This window comes from Octopus sinensis, linkage group LG8, assembly GCF_006345805.1.
Source record: "Octopus sinensis linkage group LG8, ASM634580v1, whole genome shotgun sequence".
NCBI classification, from domain to species: Eukaryota; Metazoa; Mollusca; class Cephalopoda; order Octopoda; family Octopodidae; genus Octopus; species Octopus sinensis.
In genome coordinates, this window is record NC_043004.1 from 76,098,658 (window position 1) to 76,120,551 (window position 21,894).

General features: G+C 39.1%; 1 protein-coding gene and 1 long non-coding RNA gene across 4 annotated transcripts in view; one reads left to right on the forward strand and one right to left on the reverse strand.

Moving 5' to 3' along the window:
- Nucleotides 1-21,894, reverse strand: part of LOC115215064 — a 143,816-nt gene that overhangs the window by 71,130 nt on the left and 50,792 nt on the right. For all 3 annotated transcript variants that reach the window (XM_036505475.1, XM_029784211.2, XM_029784210.2), the window contains exons 4-7: nucleotides 15,397-15,846; nucleotides 11,787-12,416; nucleotides 9,593-10,243; nucleotides 595-1,212 (exon numbers count right to left, since the gene is read on the reverse strand). In XM_036505475.1, the coding sequence (XP_036361368.1) occupies nucleotides 595-1,212; nucleotides 9,593-10,243; nucleotides 11,787-12,416; nucleotides 15,397-15,846 (2,349 nt within the window). The remainder of the gene's footprint in view (nucleotides 1-594; nucleotides 1,213-9,592; nucleotides 10,244-11,786; nucleotides 12,417-15,396; nucleotides 15,847-21,894) is intronic.
- Nucleotides 9,099-12,643, forward strand: LOC118764592. Its single transcript, XR_005000409.1, has 3 exons — nucleotides 9,099-9,192; nucleotides 9,384-9,386; nucleotides 12,629-12,643. It is a non-coding gene; the product is annotated as an uncharacterized LOC118764592 (long non-coding RNA).

Below are 21,894 nucleotides of genomic sequence, written 5' to 3' on the forward strand. Positions count from 1 at the left end.
TAAACTCTCATCTAACATTAAACACACACCCTGATATATATATCTGTGTACAAACACCACATACAATTAACTTCAGATTGTGATGTATCAGTCATATGTCTAGATTCCCTATCAGTTTTATATAATAATTAAGCAATTAGAAAATATGGCTCTTCTTTCCAAAATACTATAAGAATAATTTTTCTTGATCATAACCTTTTGATTTTTTAGAAGTTTTTCTTTTAGAAGTTTTTCTTTTAGAAGTTTTCCAATTGACCGAGATCACACCAATCTCCTAGAACAGGACACTGGTCCCTTGCAGGATTCAAGCCCGACAATTTTGAAAGGAAGGAACAAGTCGATTCCATCGATCCCCAGTGTTTTGACTGGTACTTTATTTTATCGACCCCAAAAGAGATGAAAGGTAAAGTTGACCTTGGTGGGATTTGAACTGAGAATGCTGCTAAGCATTTTCTCTGACATGCAAATGGTTTTGTCTGCTTACCACTTTATTAACCATGTTAGGGCCCTGAAATTCCTGAAAAGCAAAAAACATTAAATATTTTCAGTTAATCATTATTAAGGTGTGCACTGGTAACCATCACAGATTCTTACCTCGGTTGATGTAATTGAAGGCAACCAGATTATCTCTATTGCCATACCATATTTCCAGTTCATCAATAGCAAAGTTAGGGTTAGCTCCATAACCAGCACTTGGTGCTCCGATATAGAATTCCTTATTTCCTGTAAGGCTTCTATCAAAGTTGACACCGTCAGAGTATCCGACAAGCTCGTTATTAATGTACATTTTTAATCCTGTATCTGGATGCCAGGAAAGTTCAACAAAGTGCCAAGTGTCCATTTCCGGGTTAGGAACTTGGATTTTCCATTTCTTTTTCGAATTAATGAAGATCACGTGTAAATAACCATTATCTTGGTACATTGATATTCCTCCATCACCTGAAGCAAAGTAATGCATGTTGTTATGGTAATTCCCAAACTTCATCCAACTGGACAGCAAAAATCCATGCGTACATTTGTCAAGGTTTCCAAAACAGACGTCGTCAAGTCGGCCAAAGTTCAAATACTGCCCGCTCTCGTTGAAATTTAAAGCATATCCAATTCTTCCTGGGATCTGGTGTGGGTTACCTTCGGCCATGATGTAGAGCTTATCATGGGTTAATACGTTACCATCAATTTTGTCCATGTCTATGAGGTAATTGGTTGGTCGACCTGTAATGAAAGATACAAACATAAATGAGAAAAGAAAGAATCATTTCTTCAAAAACAAAAAAAAAATAAATAAAATACTGCAAGTTGCTAAACGGAGAATAGGAGAAGGGAAAACCAGATTTAAATAGACCCACAGTGCAACTTTTTTAGATGGTCTTTGTGGCCAGGTGGTGTATGCCATAGATCAGGTTAATAAGATCACTTGATGGTTCCAGTTTCAATCCTCACTAAAAGCAGTGTTTTGTAAACACATAAAAAGCAACATCTGAATGTGTTCATTGCCAGGCTTGCCTTACTGGCTCCGGTGCTGGTAGCACATAAAAATCACCATCTGAATTTTGTTATTTTTACGTGAATCGCTACCCCATTATTGCCCCACTTTTTACATGAATCGCTACACCATTATTGCCCCACGTAAAGAGCATCATTCGGGCATAGTCATTGCCAGTGCCGCCTGATTGGCTCCCATGCTAGTGGCACATAAAAAGCACCATTTTGAGCATGGTTGTTACCTGTGCTGCCTGACTGGCCCTCAAGCTGGTGGCACATAAAAAGCAACCACTACACTTTCAGAGTGGTTGGTGTTAGGAAAGGCATCCAGCTGTAGAAACTTTTCCAGATGAGATTGGAGCCTGGTGCAGCCTTCTGGCTTGCCAGCCCTCTGTCAAATCGTCCAACCCATGCCAGCATAGAAAACGGACGTTAAACGATGATGATGATGATGATGAAATACAAGTGGTGTGTCATTAACAAAAGTGGTTGAGTAGCAGGTGACAAGGGAGACAACTCAATTAGCGGACCAAAGAAGTTTTGGAAATGTTTTCTTTGAACCCAAGGGACTTGCTTTTGGAGATATTCCTGGGATTACCCAATTGGCACTCTGTCAGTTATGATGATAAGGGGTCATGTTCATCCGATCAATGGAACAGCCCGCTCCTGAAATTAATGTGCAAGTGGCTGATTCTTCCACAGCCACATGTCCCCTTAATGTAGTTATCAGGGAGATTCAGCGTGACACAATGTGACAAGGTGGCCCTTTTGAATTACAGGTACATCTCAATTTTGTCAGCTGAGTGGACTGGAGCAATGCGATACAAAAGTGTCTCGCTTAAGGACAGAATGCACTGCAGAGTATTGAAGTCATGACCTTATAATTATTTCTTTATTGCCCAAAAGGGGCTAAACACAGAAAGGACAAACAAGGACAGACAAACGGATTAAGTCGATTATATCGACCCCAGTGAACTGGTACTTATTTAATCGACCCTGAAAGGATGAAAGGCAAAGTCGTGCTCAGTGGAGTTTGAGCTCAGAACGTTGCGGCAGACGAAATACCGCTAAGCCTTTCGTCCAGCATCCTAACGATTCCGCCAGCTCACCGCCTTACCCTAACTACTAAACACTTTTATAGAAGATTTCTAAGGCTTCTGGCATAACTTGTTGATTTCTTTCCATTTCATAAACACATGTACAGACGCATACCACAAACACACACACAGATGCATACCACATACATACACACACACATCGGGCAATACAAAATGTCTTATTTCTGTTACTTTAGTCGTGACATCTGGAAGCAATGAGATCTTCTATTTCATTTTAGCATAAAAAGTATGTCTCAAATGATTTCTGTCTATCTATCCAGACACGTATATTCCCTATCTAGCTACATCACTCTCTATTTATCTAGTCAACCATCCATCATTCGAACCGTCTGTCTGTCCATCCATGTATGTCTATCTATCAATTAATCTGTTTTCACCAACCCATTTGTCAATCTAGTCATTATTCAGTTTTAAAAGGGTAACATTGATATGAATTTAAACACCATGACATAAAATAATCTGCAAAGAAAGATGGAAAAGAAACACAATTGATGGTTATTTTACCTTAAGTATTGGAAAGATACCTTCCAAGTGATCATGTCAAAAATGAGAAAAGACTTTCTTTCCAACCGAAATTTTTTTCATCCATCCTGCTAATCTTTCTGTTCATCCATTCATCTATCCATTTCCCTCCATATATTCATCTGCCTTTCCACTTGTTTATCAACCAATCTATCCATCTGTATATCTTTGTACCCAATCATCATTTTATTCATTCATCCATTTATTTATTCATCTACCCATCTAGTACTTATCCATCCACCTTCCCACCCATATACCTACATAACTACATACAAACATCTATCTATCTATCTATCTATCTATCTATCTATCTATCTATCTATTTATCTAATTATATATCTATCAATCTAATTATATCTCTCTCTCTCTCTCTCTCTCTCTCTCTCTATCTGTCTGTCTGTCTGTCTGTCTGTCTGTCTGTCTGTCTGTCTGTCTGTCTATCTATCTATCTACCCATCTATCTATCTGTCTGTCTACCCATCCATCCATCCATCCATTCAACCATCCATCCATCCATCCATCCACCCAGCTACCAGTCTATCTATCTATCTATCTATCTATCTATCTATCTATCTATCTATCTATCTATCTATCCGTTTACCTACTTTCTGCCTACCCAACGGGTCTCCTCCTCCTCACCAGTTTGTCTAATATTAAAGTTGTTCAAGTTAGGCACCCAAGGTAGAAGCAGTTTTGTTTGTACAACTGGACGTGGGTGTGCAGAGAAACAGGTTAGTGATTCCATCTGTTTTAGATCAGGTTCTTCTTCAAGCAACTTTTCATATCTTTCTCTTGCTTATGAAATTAGTTTAGGCCTTCCTTCTTTTGAAGAATATTTAATAAATAATCTCAGCCAAAGTGGCTGAGAACATCTGATCCTCTTTACAAAGCTCTTGAACATAAAAGGAGACCAGGATGAAAATGGCAACAACAGAAAGAAGGATGAGGATAATGGATCAACAAGAGAGCCAAGAAATAGCAGCCAAATATCCCTTAGACCAGTGCTTCTCAAACTATCTGATGTGGTGTACCAGCAGTATTTTTTTTCTAATGTGCCAGGGATTGGTAATATTTCTTATTGTCTTACTACCAGTGTCGCCTTACTGGCACCTGTGCCGGTGACATGTGTAAAAAGACTGGCCCTGTACCGGTGGCACGTAAAAGGGCACCATCCGAGCGTGATCATTACCAACGTCGCCTTACTGGCACCTGTGCCGGTGGCATGTGTAAAAAGATTCAAGCAAGGTCGTTGCCAGTAACTCTAGACTGGCCCCCATGCCCGTGGCACGTAAAAGGGCACCATTCGAGCGTGATCATTACCAATGTCACCTTACTGGCACCTGTGCCGGTGGCATGTGTAAAAAGATTTGAGCGAGGTCGTTGCCAGTACCACCAGACTGGCCCCTGTGCTGGTGGCATGTAAAAAGCACCCACTACACTTTTGGAGTGGTTGGCGTTAAGAAGGGCATCCAGCTGTAGAAACTCTGCCAGATCAGATCGGAGCCTGGTGCAGCCATCTGGTTTACCAGTCCTCAGTCAAATCGTCCAACCCATGCTAGCATGGAAAGCAAACGTTAAACGATGATGATGGAAACAATATATATAATGAATATAATAAAAGCTGATAATTTTCTTTTATCTTGTATTTATTTTGTAAACAAATAATACAATATTACATAAACATTTTATAAAGTTTCTTTTCTGGAAACTCACTGGGTGCCAGCAACTGATGGCTCACGGACCGGTGCTGGTCCGTGGACCACCAATTCAAGTAGCACTGCCTTAGACCACACTTTTCTACTTCAACAAAGAAAAGAAATAGTGGACGATGTAGTCTTAGATAGACAACAATATGGACTGATTAAGACTGTATTGCCATCAGTCATGGTCCCACAGGGTTGCAGATGGTTTAGAGCAAAGATTCTCAACCATTTTTTGTCTATGGATGTTTTTTAATTCCCATTTTACTTGAGTGGACCCCAATAACCATTCTATGTTTAAAAACAAGTTTCATAGAGATTTCTTTCAAAATTCCTATTTTGTTTTTCACACATTAACTTCTGTAAGATAAACTATCTAAAATGTTAGAGAATGGCTCCTGTGTTGGTGGCATGCAATAAACACCATCCATGTGCGGGTCGTTGCCAGTGCTGCCTGACTGGTTATTATATAGTCAATCGACCTTCTAGAAATAGCAGCTAAATCTCCTTTAGATCTCAAGCTGCCTTCTTTAAAAAATGCATAGGTGCAAGCATGGCTGTGTGGTTAAGAATTTGCTTTGCAACATGAGGGATTCAGGTTCAATTCCACTGTGTAGCACCTTGGGCAAGTGTCATCTGTTATAGTCCTGGGCCGACAAATGCCTTGTGAGTCAATTTGAGAGATGGAAACTGTGCGGAAGCCGATCACGTGTGTGTGTGTGTGATTTTGTGTTTGTCAACAACACCTGATTCCAGATAAGGTAATATTTCCACATGGCCAGACATGGTTTTCATGGGAGACTGGGAATGAACAACATCGCTTGTATGACAATGATATTCGTTTATAACTATGATGTCAGGACAAGGTATACACACATGGGGCTTCTTTCAGTTTTCACCTACGAAGTCCACACAATTTTATTGGGCCCAAGGTTATAATAGAAGACACTTGTCTAAAGTGCTGTGTAATGAGATTGAACCTGAGATCACATAGCTGAAAAAGCAAGCTTCTCAACCACATGGCCATGCCTGTGCCTATCCTGACAACTGCAGGAAAAATATGGGGCAGGAAGCAAATTCCAGGCAAAGTGCCAAATTATAAGAACAGATGTGGTTATCTTTTGTTCTTTTTGGGGATGTTCACAAAAGTGAACTTCCTCCTTTTCTAACATCACAACATTCAATCAAGCCATTGAATTGCTTAAAGAACACTTTGAGAGGATTCAGTCAGGCAAATACTTATGGACTTCATATTAGTTCACATTTATATATCATCATCATCATCGTCGTCGTCGTCGTCGTCGTCGTCGTCATCATCATCCTCCTCCTCCTCCTCCTCCTCCTCATCGTTTAATGTCTGCTTTCCATGCTGGTATGGGTTTGACAGTTTGACTGAGGACTGGCGAGCCAGAAGGCTGCACCAGGCTAAATCTGATCTGGCAGAGTTTCTACAGCTGGATTGCCCTTCCTAATGCCAACCACTCCATGAGTGTAGTGGGTGGTTTTATGTGCCACCGGCACAAGAGCCAGTCAGATGGTTTTGGCAACAGCCATGCTCAGAAGGTGTTTTTCACGTGCCACCTGCACAAGAGCCAGTCCAGTGGCACTGGCAAAAACCATGCTTGAATGTTGTTTTTCACCTGCCACCCGCACATATGCCAGTAAGGCAATGCTGGCAACAATCACACTCAAATGGTGCTTTTTCATGTGCCACCGACACGGGAGCCAATCCGTAGCCCTGGTAACGATCATGCTTGGATGAGCTTTTAACGTTCCACTGGCACGAGTGCCAACCAGGTGGCACTGTCATCGGTCATGTCAGAGATTTTGATTTTTTTTCATTTGCCTCAATAGGTCTTTGCAAGCAAAGTTCATCGTCCAATGAACGAGGGGTGCTCATAAGTGGGTCAGAAAAACGCCGCCGCCGTGGTGATCTCATTCTCGCCCACAACATCATAAGTGGAAAGTGTAACCTCTCGAAAGAGCTGTTCTTCACTCCTGCTCCAGAGCGTCGGCTGCGGGGTCATTTCGAAAAGCTCTACCTGCGACGATTTCATCTCAATCGAAGGAGAGGAGCTTTCTCCGTCCGGGTTGCGGATCCGTGGAACAAGCTGCCAGATGAGATGGTGAAGATGCCGACGACCGCTTTGTTTAAAGCCTCCCTTGACCTCAAGTGGCCTGAACTCTTTACATGAACACCACCCTGTACTTAACTCCATGTCCCCCTACATGGCCTTGCTATTTGCTTTTGAGCCAAATTAACTAACTAACTAACTAACTAACTAACTAAGTTACACCCCACACTTGGATGTACTTTTAACATTCCACTGGCATGAATGCCAATCAAGCAGTACTGTCATCAGCCACAGACGTAGCTGTGTAGTTAAGAAATGTGCTTCACAACCACAAGGTTCTGGGTTCTGTCCCAAAACATGGCACTTTGGGCAAGTGTCTTCTACTACAGCCTTTCATCATTTCGGTATTGGTAAAAAAAGTACCAGTTGTATACTGAGGTCAATGTAACCAACGAGGTCCTCTGTCGCACAAATTTCAGGCCCTGTGCCAAAATTTGAAACATTTTTATTATTAGGTGAATGGGGCTACTCTAAGCATGTACTTGTAGATTGGAGAGCAACAGATGGGTGAGGGTTTGTGCCCTTATTGATCAAGGAAATCATGAATCTGAGGGGGTTTCTTGATTAACCCTGGCTGGAGGTTCTTTTGTCTCAGGAGGACAGCATCATAGATGTAGTTATATATTCTGTATACTTTCTTCTCATTTCAACCTCTTTTTCCTTTTCTTTCCCTGCAACTTTGAATCTTTTATGTAAAACCTTTCCTACAAAAATCGTAAACTGTCCTTGTAATGTTTCCCTCATCTGATGCCCTTGAGGCAAATAAAAGAAATCATTATCAGCAGCAGCAGGAGGCAAGTGGATTGCATTGTCTAACAAAGCAGTGGTTCTTAACAGAGAAACATTGGCCACTCCACCACTGCCGCCGCCACCACCTTCGCTCTTAATGAGAAGGCATAATTGAGTTGGCATCCATATAATTCTTCCTTATTAACCATGGTGCCTGACAAGTTTAGAATGTTTAACACCCTCTTAATAATATACGTCCACCCGCTTTTCCATCTTCACAAATACCCACCACCACCACCACCACCACCACCACCGTCTCCACCACCGTGAGGAATACGAGTCTAATGTCTCCTTCATTTTCAAAAACAGTAGTAGGAAAAAAAACTTGGCTGTTATTTCTAACAAACTGGGTGAAGAAACTTCCTCGTTACCTCATTAATGTCATTATTGTAATAGCTTTCGACTCTGTTGTTATTATTTTGACTAAACTACTTTCAGTATTACATAAAAAAACATCATCAATCCATTAAGTCTGCAGATTGGATATATTACTGTCTAACTACCATTATTTACTCATTTAGACATGGCTGCTAAAAAGAAGCTAACAAAATCAAGCAAAATGCTTGAGAGAAAGTGAAACCATCCTATAATAAATAGTAGGGGTAGTGGTAGGAGCTGTGTGAACAGTAGGAGTAGCAGTGGTTGTGTTTATTGTTTTATTTCCTAAGTTTAATATTAGAAGTGGATATGTGCGTGCGTTGGCGATAATCTATGGTAATTATACTAGTTATTTTTGTAGCTGTAACTAATTGAATACCGTTTATTATTGTCGTAATTATACTCAGTAGTAGTAGTAGCAGCAGCAGTAGTAGCAGTATAGCTTTACTTACGGTTATGTGACTAAGAAGTTTGCTTTGCAAATACATAGTTTTCGGTTCGGTCCCAGTGCGCAACACCTCGGGCAAGTGTGCTACTATAACTCCAGGCAAACCAAGGACTTGCCAGTGGAAACCTGTCAAGTACACACACACACACACACACGTACCCTCACATATACACAGAACCCCCCCAACACACACATTACATACTGCACGCTAATATAACCATCTCCCACTCCCCACAACTTTATGCTTTCCAGAAAAAAAACAGACCAACAAACACAGCTATATATACCTACAAAAGTTATACATATGACACCACTACACATACTACACACCCCACCCCTGCAGGGACATTACATTAATAATACACACTTCTCCCACTTCAAGATAACTCTTGCCAGCTTCACAACATACCCAACCAAGAGACATAGCTCCTAACCCAATCCCTGGACCCTTTTTCATTTCACCATATTTTTCACAACAGCCACTGATCAGTTGTGCTAGCCCACCTCTGACAATAGAGAGCAGTCACCATAGTCCCTTACATATCAGCCATCTCTGATGAGTGTAAAGTCATATAATCAGATTGTTACGTAACACTCCATTGTATTCTTTACACGAAACTGTTTGGTAACGTAACGGCAGACAAAATAGATATTTCTTTACTACCCACAAGGGGCTAAACACAGAAGGGACAAACAAGGACAGACTAACGGATTAAGTTGATTATATCGATCCCAGTGCGTAACTGGTACTTATTTAATTGACCCTGAAAGGATGAAAGGCAAAGTTGACCTCGGCGGGATTTGAACTCAGAATGTAACGGCAGACGAAATACTGCTAAGCATTTCGCCCCGCGTGCTAATGGTTCTGCCAGCTCGCCGCCTTTTTACATACCTATGCATACATACATACATACACACATGTACATACTCATGTAATGAAATGTGAGGTGAGAGAGAGGGAGAGAAAGAGAGATGAAGTAGGAGAAAGAACAATGAAAATATTCAAGAATGGTATCTTACCTCTTTTGATATATCCATGCATCAATAAATAGTTGCGGTCACCAAACCAATACTTGATGTCATCAAAGGTTATGGTCCCAAACACTGTGTTGCCAACCAGATCTTTTCCTTTCCCAAGGTAAAACCTGTCTTCATAAGTGTTGTACTTGTAGTTTGTCTTCTTGACAGCGTTGACGCCATGTGAATCGTCAAAGGCAATAAGTCTGTTGTTGTTATAGATCACAAGCCCAGTTGTTGGATGCCAGGAAATTTCAATGAAGCGCCATTCACCTTCTGGAATCTCTTTTGAATCAACAATGGCTGTCCATTTCCTGGAAGACGTAGACAGCGTGAATTCGAACTTACCATTTACGTATTTGAGCGAGAGACCATTGAGGGCTGTAGAGAAATAATCCATGTTGTTGAGCGTCTTGTTTAGACGCAACCACATTGACATGAGGAAACCATGTGGGCAGAGATCTAAGTTACCCAAACACATACGTGGGTGTTCGTTGACATCGATATACTGCGATCTCCCATTCAGCTGGATTGCTTTTCCGATTTTACCTGTCACAAGATGAGGGTTACCATATGACTGGATTCTTATGCTAGGATGTGAAATTCTTTGACCAACCATCCGTTCAAAAGGGAAATAGTAGATATTAGGGCGTCCTGTGAAGTAAAACAGAGACAAATGTAATTAGACATAACTGAGTGTTATTGTTTTAGAAAACAATGGATCATCATCATCATTTAATGTCCGCTTTCCATGCTGGCATGGGTTGGACAGTTTGACTGAGGACTTGTGAACCAGAGGCTGCACCAGGCTCAATCTGATCTGGCAAGGTTTCTATAGCTGGATGCCCTTCCAAATGCCAACCACTCCAAGTGTGTAATGGGTGTTTTTACGTGCCGGTGGCATAAGGGCCAGTCAGGTGGTTCTGGTAATGACCACGCTCAATGATGATGATGATATATATAGGGTGTCCATAAATTACAGACATCACTAAACATATCCCCAATGGTTGTTATATTTTTTTGATAACATAACAGGTTAGATAGGATGATGTCTATATTACAATATTACAATATTACAATAACCAATAAGATGTTGTGAATGTATATTACGATCATGAAATTAGCATTAGCTTATCTCACTCTTTCTCACAGAACCCCTAGGAATCTTTTGCAGAACCCCATGGTTTCAGGGAGCACCGGTTGAGAAACGCTGCAATAGATAGACAAACGGGGCGATTTTAATTATTTCTCTGTAGATTGGAAAAAAAATGATGAGCAGCCTTAATGATTTTTTTAACATTATCGGGTTCTCATCAGGGGTCTACAGCATTTGACCAATTCCCGAGAAAGGGGCAGCCCATCTATATACACAACAAATCCAGTAACTTCAGAGAACTGGAGCAACTTACCTCCTCTAAGGTGTCCTACCCTTATTTTAGATAGTAAGGTATGGGTTGAGTGAAATTTTACTGCTATTTCAAGTGGATTGAATGACCACATTGTGACTCCCAAAGAACAAGATGGCAGCTACAACAAATGTAGTCAAACATGAGTGGCTGTGTGGTAAGAAGCTTGCTTGTCAACCACACGGTTCCGGGTTCAGTCCCACTGCATGGCACCTTGGGCGAGTGTGGTCTATTATAGCCTTGGGCCGACCAAAGCCTTGTGAGTGGATTTGTTAGACAGAAACTGACAGAAGTGTGTTGTATATATATCTATCTATATATATATATATCTATATATATCTATATATATATATATATATCCAGAATTACTTACCTCCCTTACACATAATTGTTTTACTCAGGGAGTAAATAAAAGATAAACTAGCACTATTGTGCTAGTGCATGCATATACAGCTGCGTGCATGCGCACATACACGCGAGTACTGTCCAAATCTCCGACCAATCACATACAGTTAGCTGACATTCAATTGGTGTATCAAGTTTCGGGCATTTTGATTGGGTTTTGGATAGAAAATTCACAAAAAAGTCACTTCTATTGATTTTTTAATGGGTTTGTGGGGTGACTGGGGAAATGTAAAGACATGCATGACCACCCTTGGACGGTTTTAAATGACCATAGAAAGTGCGAACCCTCTAACTGAAGAATTGTGGATTTGTATAAAGGACACTCACACACACACACACAGACAGACATTTTGCTGTTTAAATATATAGAGATGACGGAGACTTACCTCGTTGTATGAAGTCAATAAATATGAGAGTATCGCGGTCGGCCAGGTAAATATCCATTTCGTCAATAGCAACTTCTGGAAACATACTTGATGACATTGCTCCCATATTTTGACCAATATAAATCTCATCCTCTTGGATGGAACCAATAATCTTATGGGAAGACACTGTAGGAGAACCGACAAGACGCTGGTTCAAATACATGGACAAACCACTCTTCATGTGGAATGACACTTCTAAGAAATACCATTCTCCAGTTTTGATATTACTGGTCCACACTTTCCAGAGTTGGTTGTTATTAATTACCTGTGCAAAGAGTTCGTTGTTCACGGAATATATAGTGAATCCTTTGGGTCCACTTGACATGTAATAATGTTTCCCAGAAAGGTTCTTGAATTTAATCCATGTTGAAATCATGAAACCGTACATACATTTGGAAGTGTCTTTCAGGCAGGTACCTCGTTTGTGTTTCAGAGACACATAATCTCCTTTGCCACCAAGGTGTAGAGCTTTACCAAGTTTGGAATCTAACGAGAGCATTGCATTGTCGTGTAGTTTAGCATCAAGGTATTTCACATCGAGTTCGTTTCGGTGCTGTTTATCCATATTCAGGTTATAATGGAAAATGGCTCCTGAGTGAGAAGAGAAGAGATGGGCAGAGGTGAGGAACTGTGTAAGGAGCATTTAATTCAAATAATAAATTACCTTCATTGAAACAGTATTGCAAGATCAGGTGAAATGATGAGATTGAGAAGGAAAAAGACAAGAAGAAAAATCCGAGCCAACAAGAAATTGTCTTTACATCTTTCTGGACGTTTCTAAACTAAGAAAATATAAGATAGAGTGATATATATATTATATATATATATATATATATATTATATATATATATTATATATATATATATATAATATATATATATATATATATATGGATGGATGGATGGATGGATGGATGGATGGATGGATGGATGGATGGATGGATGGATGGATGGATGGATGGATGGATGGATGGATGGATGGATGGATGATTAGATAGATAGATTGATAGATAGATAGATAGATAGATAGATAGATAGATAGATAGATAGATAAATAGATAAATTAGATAGATAGATAGATAGATAGATAGATAGATAGATAGATAGATAGATAGATAGATAGATAAATTAGATAGATAGATAGATAGATAGATAAATAGATAAATTAGATAGATAGATAGATAGATAGATTGATAGATAGATAGATAGATAAATAGATAAATTAGATAGATAGATAGATAGATAGATAGATAGATAGATAGATAGATAAATTAGATAGATAGATAGATAGATAGATAGATAGATAGATAAATAGATAAATTAGATAGATAGATAGATAGATAGATTGATAGATAGATAGATAGATAGATAAATAGATAAATTAGATAGATAGATAGATAGATAGATAGATAGATAGATAAATAGATAAATTAGATAGATAGATAGATAGATAGATAGATAGATAAATTAGATATGTTTCTTTATTAGCCACACAGGGCTGCACACAGATAGAACAAATTACAAGGTAGAGCTTTTCTTTTGAAGGTTTTAAAAAAAAAAAAAAAAAGGAAGGGGGAGTTTCGATCAAAAGGGATCGTAAAAGGAGAGAAAGAGGACAAAAAAAAGGGGGGTTAAAAAAAAAAAAAGGGGGAGAGGGAAAAAAAATTGATCAATAGGGATCGTTATCACAGAAATGTCAATATGAAGTGTAAAGGGGAGGACAGGTGAGGTTTACCCGTGGAAAGAAAAGCCTACGGAAAAGACCACGGTAACCTCGGTCAATGAAGTCACATTTTATATTTCTTTTTTTTTTTTTTTTTTTTTTTTTGCAAATAAGCAACTCTCTGTTTTCGATTTCTGGGTTCATAGGACTATGCTCAAGGTGGCTTCGTCATTCATACGTGCCATTCTTGCTACATTCACCCATCTTTTTTTAAAACATTCGCTAGACAAAACTTGCCTCTCTACTCTCACTTTCCTTTTCAAGTGGTACTTGAAGAAGTTGATGAGAGATTGACCAGAGAGGAAAGTGTTTGTCTCCAATCCTTTCAGACGCGTCCACCAGATACATTCTTTCGCCATAGCCACAAGGATGATGTAAATAGCTCTTCCTTCCCGTTTGAAGGAAGGAGGCGTGACAATATTGACGATAGACTCAGCTGATAAACCGACTCGTCCCACACGTGACAGCAGTTGTTCGACATAAGCCCACAGGTCGGAAATTGTTGGACACTGAACGAGTGCGTGCAGAACGGTTTCGTCGCTCTGACCGCATCTCGGGCAGGTCGGCCCCGTGTTTCTCGAGCCGTGTCTGTAGAGCTTATCCCGAACGGGTAGCGCTTCTCGGTAGCACTGCCAGGCCAGGGATCTCTGGAAGTTGTCCATGGGCCCTGGCCCGAAAGTCGTCCCGAACAGGCGGGTCAGGTACTCCTCGTCGACGTCCAGGTTCGCCCCGAGCTCGTCGTCGTACCTCCCCTCCACTAAACCCCTATAGAATGCTTTGGTTGTGTTGAAGTCACTTAAGGTCGACCCAGGACGGCAGAGTTGCTTGAGAGCAACGCGACACTCGCGGTGCCATTCGCCCTTCCTCGGCCTCTTTTTGATCCACGACTGCAGTTCGGTCATGGAGACGAGCTGCGGGGAAGCGTGCCTCACAAACGGCGACCACACCTGTTCACCGTCGTCTACATAGAGCCAGAGATGTCGCGGTCTCAGCGCGTGTCTGCGCATCATCAACCACGGCATGCCCAGCCCTCCTTTTAACGGGTGTTGACAGCAAATGGATCGCCTGACCATTGGGACGCATCCTTTCCACAAGAAGAGAAAGAGGATGCGTTGTAGTTTGGTGATGGTAGGGTCGGGACAAGGTACGACGGTCAGGCGGTAGTAGATGACGGACGCGATGTACGTGTTCGCCACCTCCGCTCGACCTTTTAGGGACAGTTTCCTCTCGGCCCATTGCCGGGCGAGAGTGACCACCCTACTCGTTATCTCGTTCCAGTTCTTCTCCACTTGGAGGTCCGGACCAAACCAGACCCCGAGCAACTCAACCGGGCCGTCGGTCCAGCGTCCCACGACGGAGGCGCTGGTGGACGGCATGGGCTTGCTTCTCCAGGTGCCTAGATAGATAGATAGATAGATAGATAGATAGATATAGATAGATAGATAGATAGATAGATAAATAGATAAATTAGATAGATAGAAAGTTATATAGATAGATAGATAGATAGATAAGTAGGTAGGTAGGAGGTATGTTGGTAGGTAGATAGATAGATAGATAGACAGATAGATAGATAGATGGATAGAAAACTAGCTAGCTAGATAATTTAGATTGATAGATAGATAGATAGATAGATAGATAGATAGATAGAAAGAAAGAAAGATGACATGAGCACCTAGAATTAATAGGCCCTCTGATAGTTAAAGAAATTTTTGTGAATTAACAAATAAAATTTTAACCTAATTGTTAAGCTGAAGACAAACAATCATTTTTTAAAAAATTCCTTGAAAGAGCTAAACGAAAAACAACTTGTAAATTTAACATTAATAAGAGCAAAATAAGGATCACTTACCTAGATGTCTGAGTTCTCTTTTGGTTGAAACATATTTTGGCCAGAACCGGAACTCATCAACTATAATGATACCTTGGCCAGACTTACTGCACTGTGTGTCAGAACATCCAATGTAGAAATGTCTTGGCTGTGAATTAGGGGAACTATCAGCTGCCTTTTTCTGTTTGGGAGGTTGGGATTTTGAATGTGCGTTGATTCCATTAATGTAGAGCTTTAAACCTTGTAATTTACTCCAAGTAGCTGTCACATGGTACCAATGGTAAGGAAGAATGTTCATACTCTTCTCGGTCCATTCTAAGCCAGCTTTGTTGCGGAATACAAATTCCAAAACTCCTTTACGATAGTACATGGCAATTCCATGAGAATTTTCCAAATGGGCACCACTTGACATGAAGAGCCGTCTTTTGTATGTAGGGTTACGGAAACTCATCCACATGCTAATTGTGTAACCTGTAAAAATGAGAAAAATCATAACAGTTTTATTATTATCATTATTATTATTATTGTTATTATTATTATTATTATTATTATTATCTCTCTATATATAAAGCTGAAGTTGTCTGTGTATGGCAGGTTTGGTAGCCTTCAACTAACACTATCTCCTCCGAGACCCTGCAGCGCAAGTTGACCAAAATTGAGAGTATGATAGAAGAAGGCTTGCTCTTTCTTCCGTAGAAGAAAAAATTCAAATCAGACCATGTTAACATCAAAAATTATTTACATCAAAAAGGTGCTTTTTTTTTTATATGAAAATCCCTATTTTTTACGATTATTTGACTGCTGTGTCGCCATTTTTCAGTGTATTTCAACCAGAAAAATGTTCACTTAAAGAGAATAACAAGCTACATAATGCAAAATTTTTACTTTTCAAAAATTCCAATTCTAAGGGATTGAAACAAGCCCGAGCAACGCTGGGTGATACTGCTAGTTCTTATTATTATTAAGGTGGTGAGCCACCAGAATCGTTAGCATGCTGGATGAAATGCTTTGCAGTATTTTTTCCTGTTGCTACATTCCAAGTTCAAATTCCGCCAAGGTTGACTTTGTCTTTCATCCTTTTGGGGTCGATAAATTAAGTACCAGTCAAATACTGGGGCCAATGTAATCAACCAGCCCCCTCCTACCAAATTTCAGGCCTTGTGCCTTTAGTAGAAAGAATTATTATTATTATTGCCTTTGCACAGCTTCTAATGCTGGAGATGTATTACAGTGTCATCTGTTCACTACCAGTGAACTAAGGTAACACCTCTTACTTTTCGAGCACCTTGTGAAGTATTCAAGCGGTTCCAAACCATGCTGTTTTCTGCAAGTGCTCCACCCTTATTGCAGCCCCTATTTGTTCCACGTACTTCTCGAGATTTTTGCTCACTGTTCCCAGGGCTCTGACAATTATTGGTACTATTACTACCTTTTTCATTTACCACAACTGCTTAACTTCCCAAGCTAACCTGTCATATCTCTCCACTTTTCTTTATTTTCTCATTATTATTATTATTATTATTATCATTATCCTCTGTCAGGTGGCAATGGCAAAGGAGGTAGTGTCGTGGATAAGACTGAAAGGACTAAAGACAGATACTTTCCTCTTCGGCCCTCATTGACTTTTTCCAAGTTCCACTTGAAAAGGAAAGTGAGGGTAGAGAGGGAAGTTCTCTGCCCCTGTCCCAGTAAATTTGTTGGAAGGTGAGTGTATGTGGCAAAGATGACCCTTGTGAACGGGCCTACTCCGAACTTTTGTTTGTAAACCAGAGAAGTTGAGAAGGAGAGAGGTGCCTGCTGAGGTGAACCTGACGGTTGGGATAACCAGGTTGTGTGAGGTTCTGCAGTTGTCCCTTTGAGGAACTCCTCCCTTTTGGGGGAATTTTTATTGTTAAGTTGTTTTGTTATTTGTTTTTGTTACTTATTGTATACATGGCATTGTTCAACACCCCACTTGTCTCTTGCATTATATTATCCCTCTTTGTTTTACTTTCAGCCCTTATGGCCAATAAATTTTTTTATTTATGTGCCCTTTTCAAGCCTAGCCAGGCTCATGGGCCCGGTTTCCCGGTTTTTGTGGCGTATTCTGTTCCCCCCAGCTGGATGGGACGTCAGTCCATCACAGCGTTACTCAAGAAACAGGAAGAAAGAGTGAGAGAAAGTTGGGGCGAAAGAGTACAACAGGGGTAACCACCACCCCCTGCCGGAGCCTTGTGGAGCTTTTAGGTGTTTTCACTCAATAAACGCACACAACGCCTGGTCTAGGAATTGAAACCACGATCCTCCGACCACGAGTCCACTGCCCTAACCACTGGGCCATTGCACCTCCACATGGCCAATAAAAAAAGTATTATTATCATTAACTTGTGAAAATTGCAAGAATGTATGGTACCTCTCTAAGCGTAGACCTGTGAGTGGGAGAGAAGGAATTGGAGATGGCACTTGCTCTTGGTGTTCCTGGGGGGGGGGAGAATCTCAGACAATGGGTCTCCTTAATTATCCCCAAAGGTCATCCTGTATCAAAAGGGCTACATCTCTACCATACCCACCCCTACTATTTTTCTTTAAACCATTGTATACTATATATATGTCCCTTCCTTTTCGTTGTACACTGTGTATATTTACGTTTATTTTCGTTATATGTAAACCCCATCTCTTTATATCTGTCTTTGTATTGTTCCCCCTCATCCTTCGCCCTGGTGACCAATAAATAAAATCGTTATTAATATTATTATTATTATTATTATTAAGGTGGTGAGCCAGCAGAATTGTTAGCATGCTGAATGAAATGCTTAGCAATATTTTTTCCTGTTGCTACATTCCAAGTTCAAATTCCACCAAGGTTGACTTTGTCTTTCATCCTTTTGGGGTCGATAAATTAAGTACCAGTCAAACACTGGGGCCAATGTAATCAAATAGTCCCCTCCTGCCAAATTTCAGGCTTTGTGCCTTTAGTAGAAAGGATTATTATTATTATTATATTATTATTATTATTATTATTATTATTATTATTCAATTAAAAGAGTGCAAGGTGATATGTAATAAAACATAGGTTGTGTTTGTTGAGCTATATTTCAACAGTATATCTATCTATCTTTTTTGGGTTCAAATAAAGAAATTAAAAAATTCCAGCTAGCCTATCCTGCATTCTCTGCAACACAGTATGGATGACATCAAGTTTTGTTCATTTGCAACTGGTTAAAACGAGGAAAAATACCAAAACATAATAATAATAATAATAATAATGATAATAAATAATAATAATAATAATAATATAATAATAATAAATAATAATAATAATAATAATAATAATAATAATAATAATAATAATAATAATAATAATAAATAATAATAATAAAATAATAATAATAATAATAATAATAATAATAATAAATAATAATAATAATAATAAATAATAATAATAAATAATAATAATATAATAATAATAATAAATAATAATAATAATAATAATATAATAATAAATAATAATAATAATAATAATAAAATAATAATAATAATAATAATATAATAATAATAAATAATAATATAATAATGATAATAATAAATAATAATAATAATAATAATAAATAATAAATAATAATAATAATAATAATAATAATAATAATAATAATAATAAATAATAATAATAATAATATAATAATAATAATATAATAATAATAATAATAATAATAATAAAAAAAGAGAGGAGAGGAAAGAGAACAGTTACTCAAAAATGGTTTTGTATAAATCCAATGGAATTCTCCAGTTCTTTTGTTCCTCCCTCCAGGGCGTGACACTAGAAACTCAGAAATATATTTATATTTATGTTCATGTTTATGAGTTTACTAGTTTCACACCCTGGAATAATGAACAAAATGACAAGAGAATTCCACCAGGTTTATGCAAAACTCTCTGATTAACTGTTCTCTTTCATTCTCCCTATTGTCCCCTACCCCTCCTGATTTAACCAGTTAGGAACAAATGAAACTTGATATTGTTTTGTCTCAGAAGGAATGCAATGAATTCCAGTTGAAATTTTGAATTTCTGTATTTCTGTGTAGTTTTCATTTTTCTATTTTGAACACAGAGAAGGCAGACATATTGTCGAAATACCCCTGTTGGTGACACGTAAAAAGCACTGTCCGAACGTGGCAGATGCCAGCACCGCCTGACTGGCGTCCGTGTCAGTAGCACGTAAAAGCACCAACCGATCGTGGCCGTTTGCCAGCCTCCTCTGGCCCCTGTGCTGGTGGCATGTAAAAAGCACCCACTACACTCACGGAGTGGTTGGCGTTAGGAAGGGCATCCAGCTGTAGAAACATGGCTAGATCAGACTGGAGCCTGGTGCAGCCTCCTGGCTTGCCAAACCCCAGTCAAATCGTCCAACCCATGGCAGCATGGAAAACGGATGTTAAACGATGATGATGATGATGATTGTTTGATTTAATAAATAGAGTCACCTTCTATTTTATTTCACATCACAATACGTTCTTCTTATTGTGTATGTATCTTTGTGATGAGTTATGTCAATCTTCCTACAAACAGCTATTATCATCAAGTTAGCACATTCTGATTTAATTAGCAGGAATTTTATTTTGAGGTTTGGTGACAACAAGTCTCCTCGAATCTCAAGGATCTTTCTTAGGGTTCTTTCAGAATAGAGGACAGTACTTAGTACTTCTCTTTCAGGTTGCCTTGGCAGACATCATTTAAAACAAATTTCATGGAAATTAGTGAATTCTTCAATCTAAAAATAACAGAGTTTCTAGTTGTTTCTTATCTTCTTCTGTGTGGAATCCTGTTTATAAACAGTCTCAGTTCAAACTCTGCCAAGGTTGATTGATTTTACCTTTCATCCTTTTGGGGTCAATAAAATAAGTACCAGCTGAGCATTTGGGTCAATGTAATCAGCTGAACCAAACCTCTTTCCTTAAAATTGCAGACCTTGTGCCAAAACCTGAAACCAATATTTTTACGCTGTACTTTTGAGATCAAGCACAGGGTTTTAAAACAAATATTTGGCAAGAACAATAATGTTACTAATTCTTTTTCTTTTCATAAGTTAGAGTCAAAGAGCAGAAGATACAAGAACAAATAATATTTAACCTTTGGAAATATACCCTCCCGGGGAGGAATTTGAGGATTCCAAGAGAAAAATTTGGGGATTCCAGAGGAGAAACTATTTTTAGGCTGAAGAATTTGTTATCGGTATCCACTCTGTTATTGTAAGATTTATTTCCTTAATGGTGAATTTAAGAATGCTAATGTGGAAATGTATACACGGCTGTTAATGTTATGCAATAAACTGTGTTGTATACAAGATAGAGATGATGGAGAAAAGGCAGGGAGGAACTTGTAAAAAGAAAACTACAGGAGGTTAAGACACACCAATTGAAACAATTTATATACAGTGGAAGCCACTTATTATCATAGATTATGTTATCAATTGGTTATTGTTATCAAGAAAAAGTGTTGGTTACAAAAATGTACAGGATATTCTTAAGTTTAACCCTTTTGTTACCATATTTCTGTTGAGATGATCTGTGCTTCTTTCAATTAAATTTAAATATAAAGGAAGAATTTAGTAAAATAACTTAGTTATCATTCAGCTGGTGTTAGGAACATAAAGTTGGGTGGAGAACTATGTTAAGGGTCTGTGTGTCTGTGGAGCACTCAGCCACTTCTCCCTGAGAACTATGTTAAGGGTCTGTGTGTCTGTGGAGCGCTCAGCCACTTCTCCCTGAGAACTATGTTAAGGGTCTGTGTGTCTGTGGAGCGCTCAGCCACTTCTCTCTGAGAACTATGTTAAGGGTCTGTGTGTCTGTGGAGTGCTCAGCCACTTGCATGTTTATTTCATGAGCTGGCTGTTTAGTCGATGAGATCAACTGGAACCCTTGTTATCAACCTGTTGTCATCTAAAACAGTGCTTCACAGCTGGTATACCATGGCACACTGGGGTGCCACGAGACGATGCTAGGTGTGCCACAGTGTAGCCTGAATATAAATTTTTCCCCTATACGTTTTGTTCAGGTGTGCCACCAAATTTTGAAAAGGATATAAGAGTACCACAAGCAAAAAAAAGAAGTTGTGGAGCTTTGATCTAAAGGGATCTGTCCCAAAGTGATCACAATAAGCAGCTTCCATTGTAATTGACTTATGTCTTCTTCATTAAGTAATGAGTAAAAGTAATTATTTGTAATATGAATGAATGTTTTTGGAGGAGGGGTACTACTAATTAAATAACCCCAATTTTCTGCTACATTTTGATAACAATAATGATAGTGAAAAGTAGGTTCCGGTCTGTCAATCACTGGTTCACTGCATATTTGATGATGAGAGTGATAAGGGAGCATCTGTGCAACTTGGGCAGAACAAATGTCACAAAGCACGCTCAAACATACAAACATATACACACAGACATCTGTGAGATTGGATAAGTTTGTGTGTATTGCATAGAAGAGGAACCTGATGTTTTGCGACTGACCTTTCGTATGTGCATGCGTGCGTGTGTGTGTATGT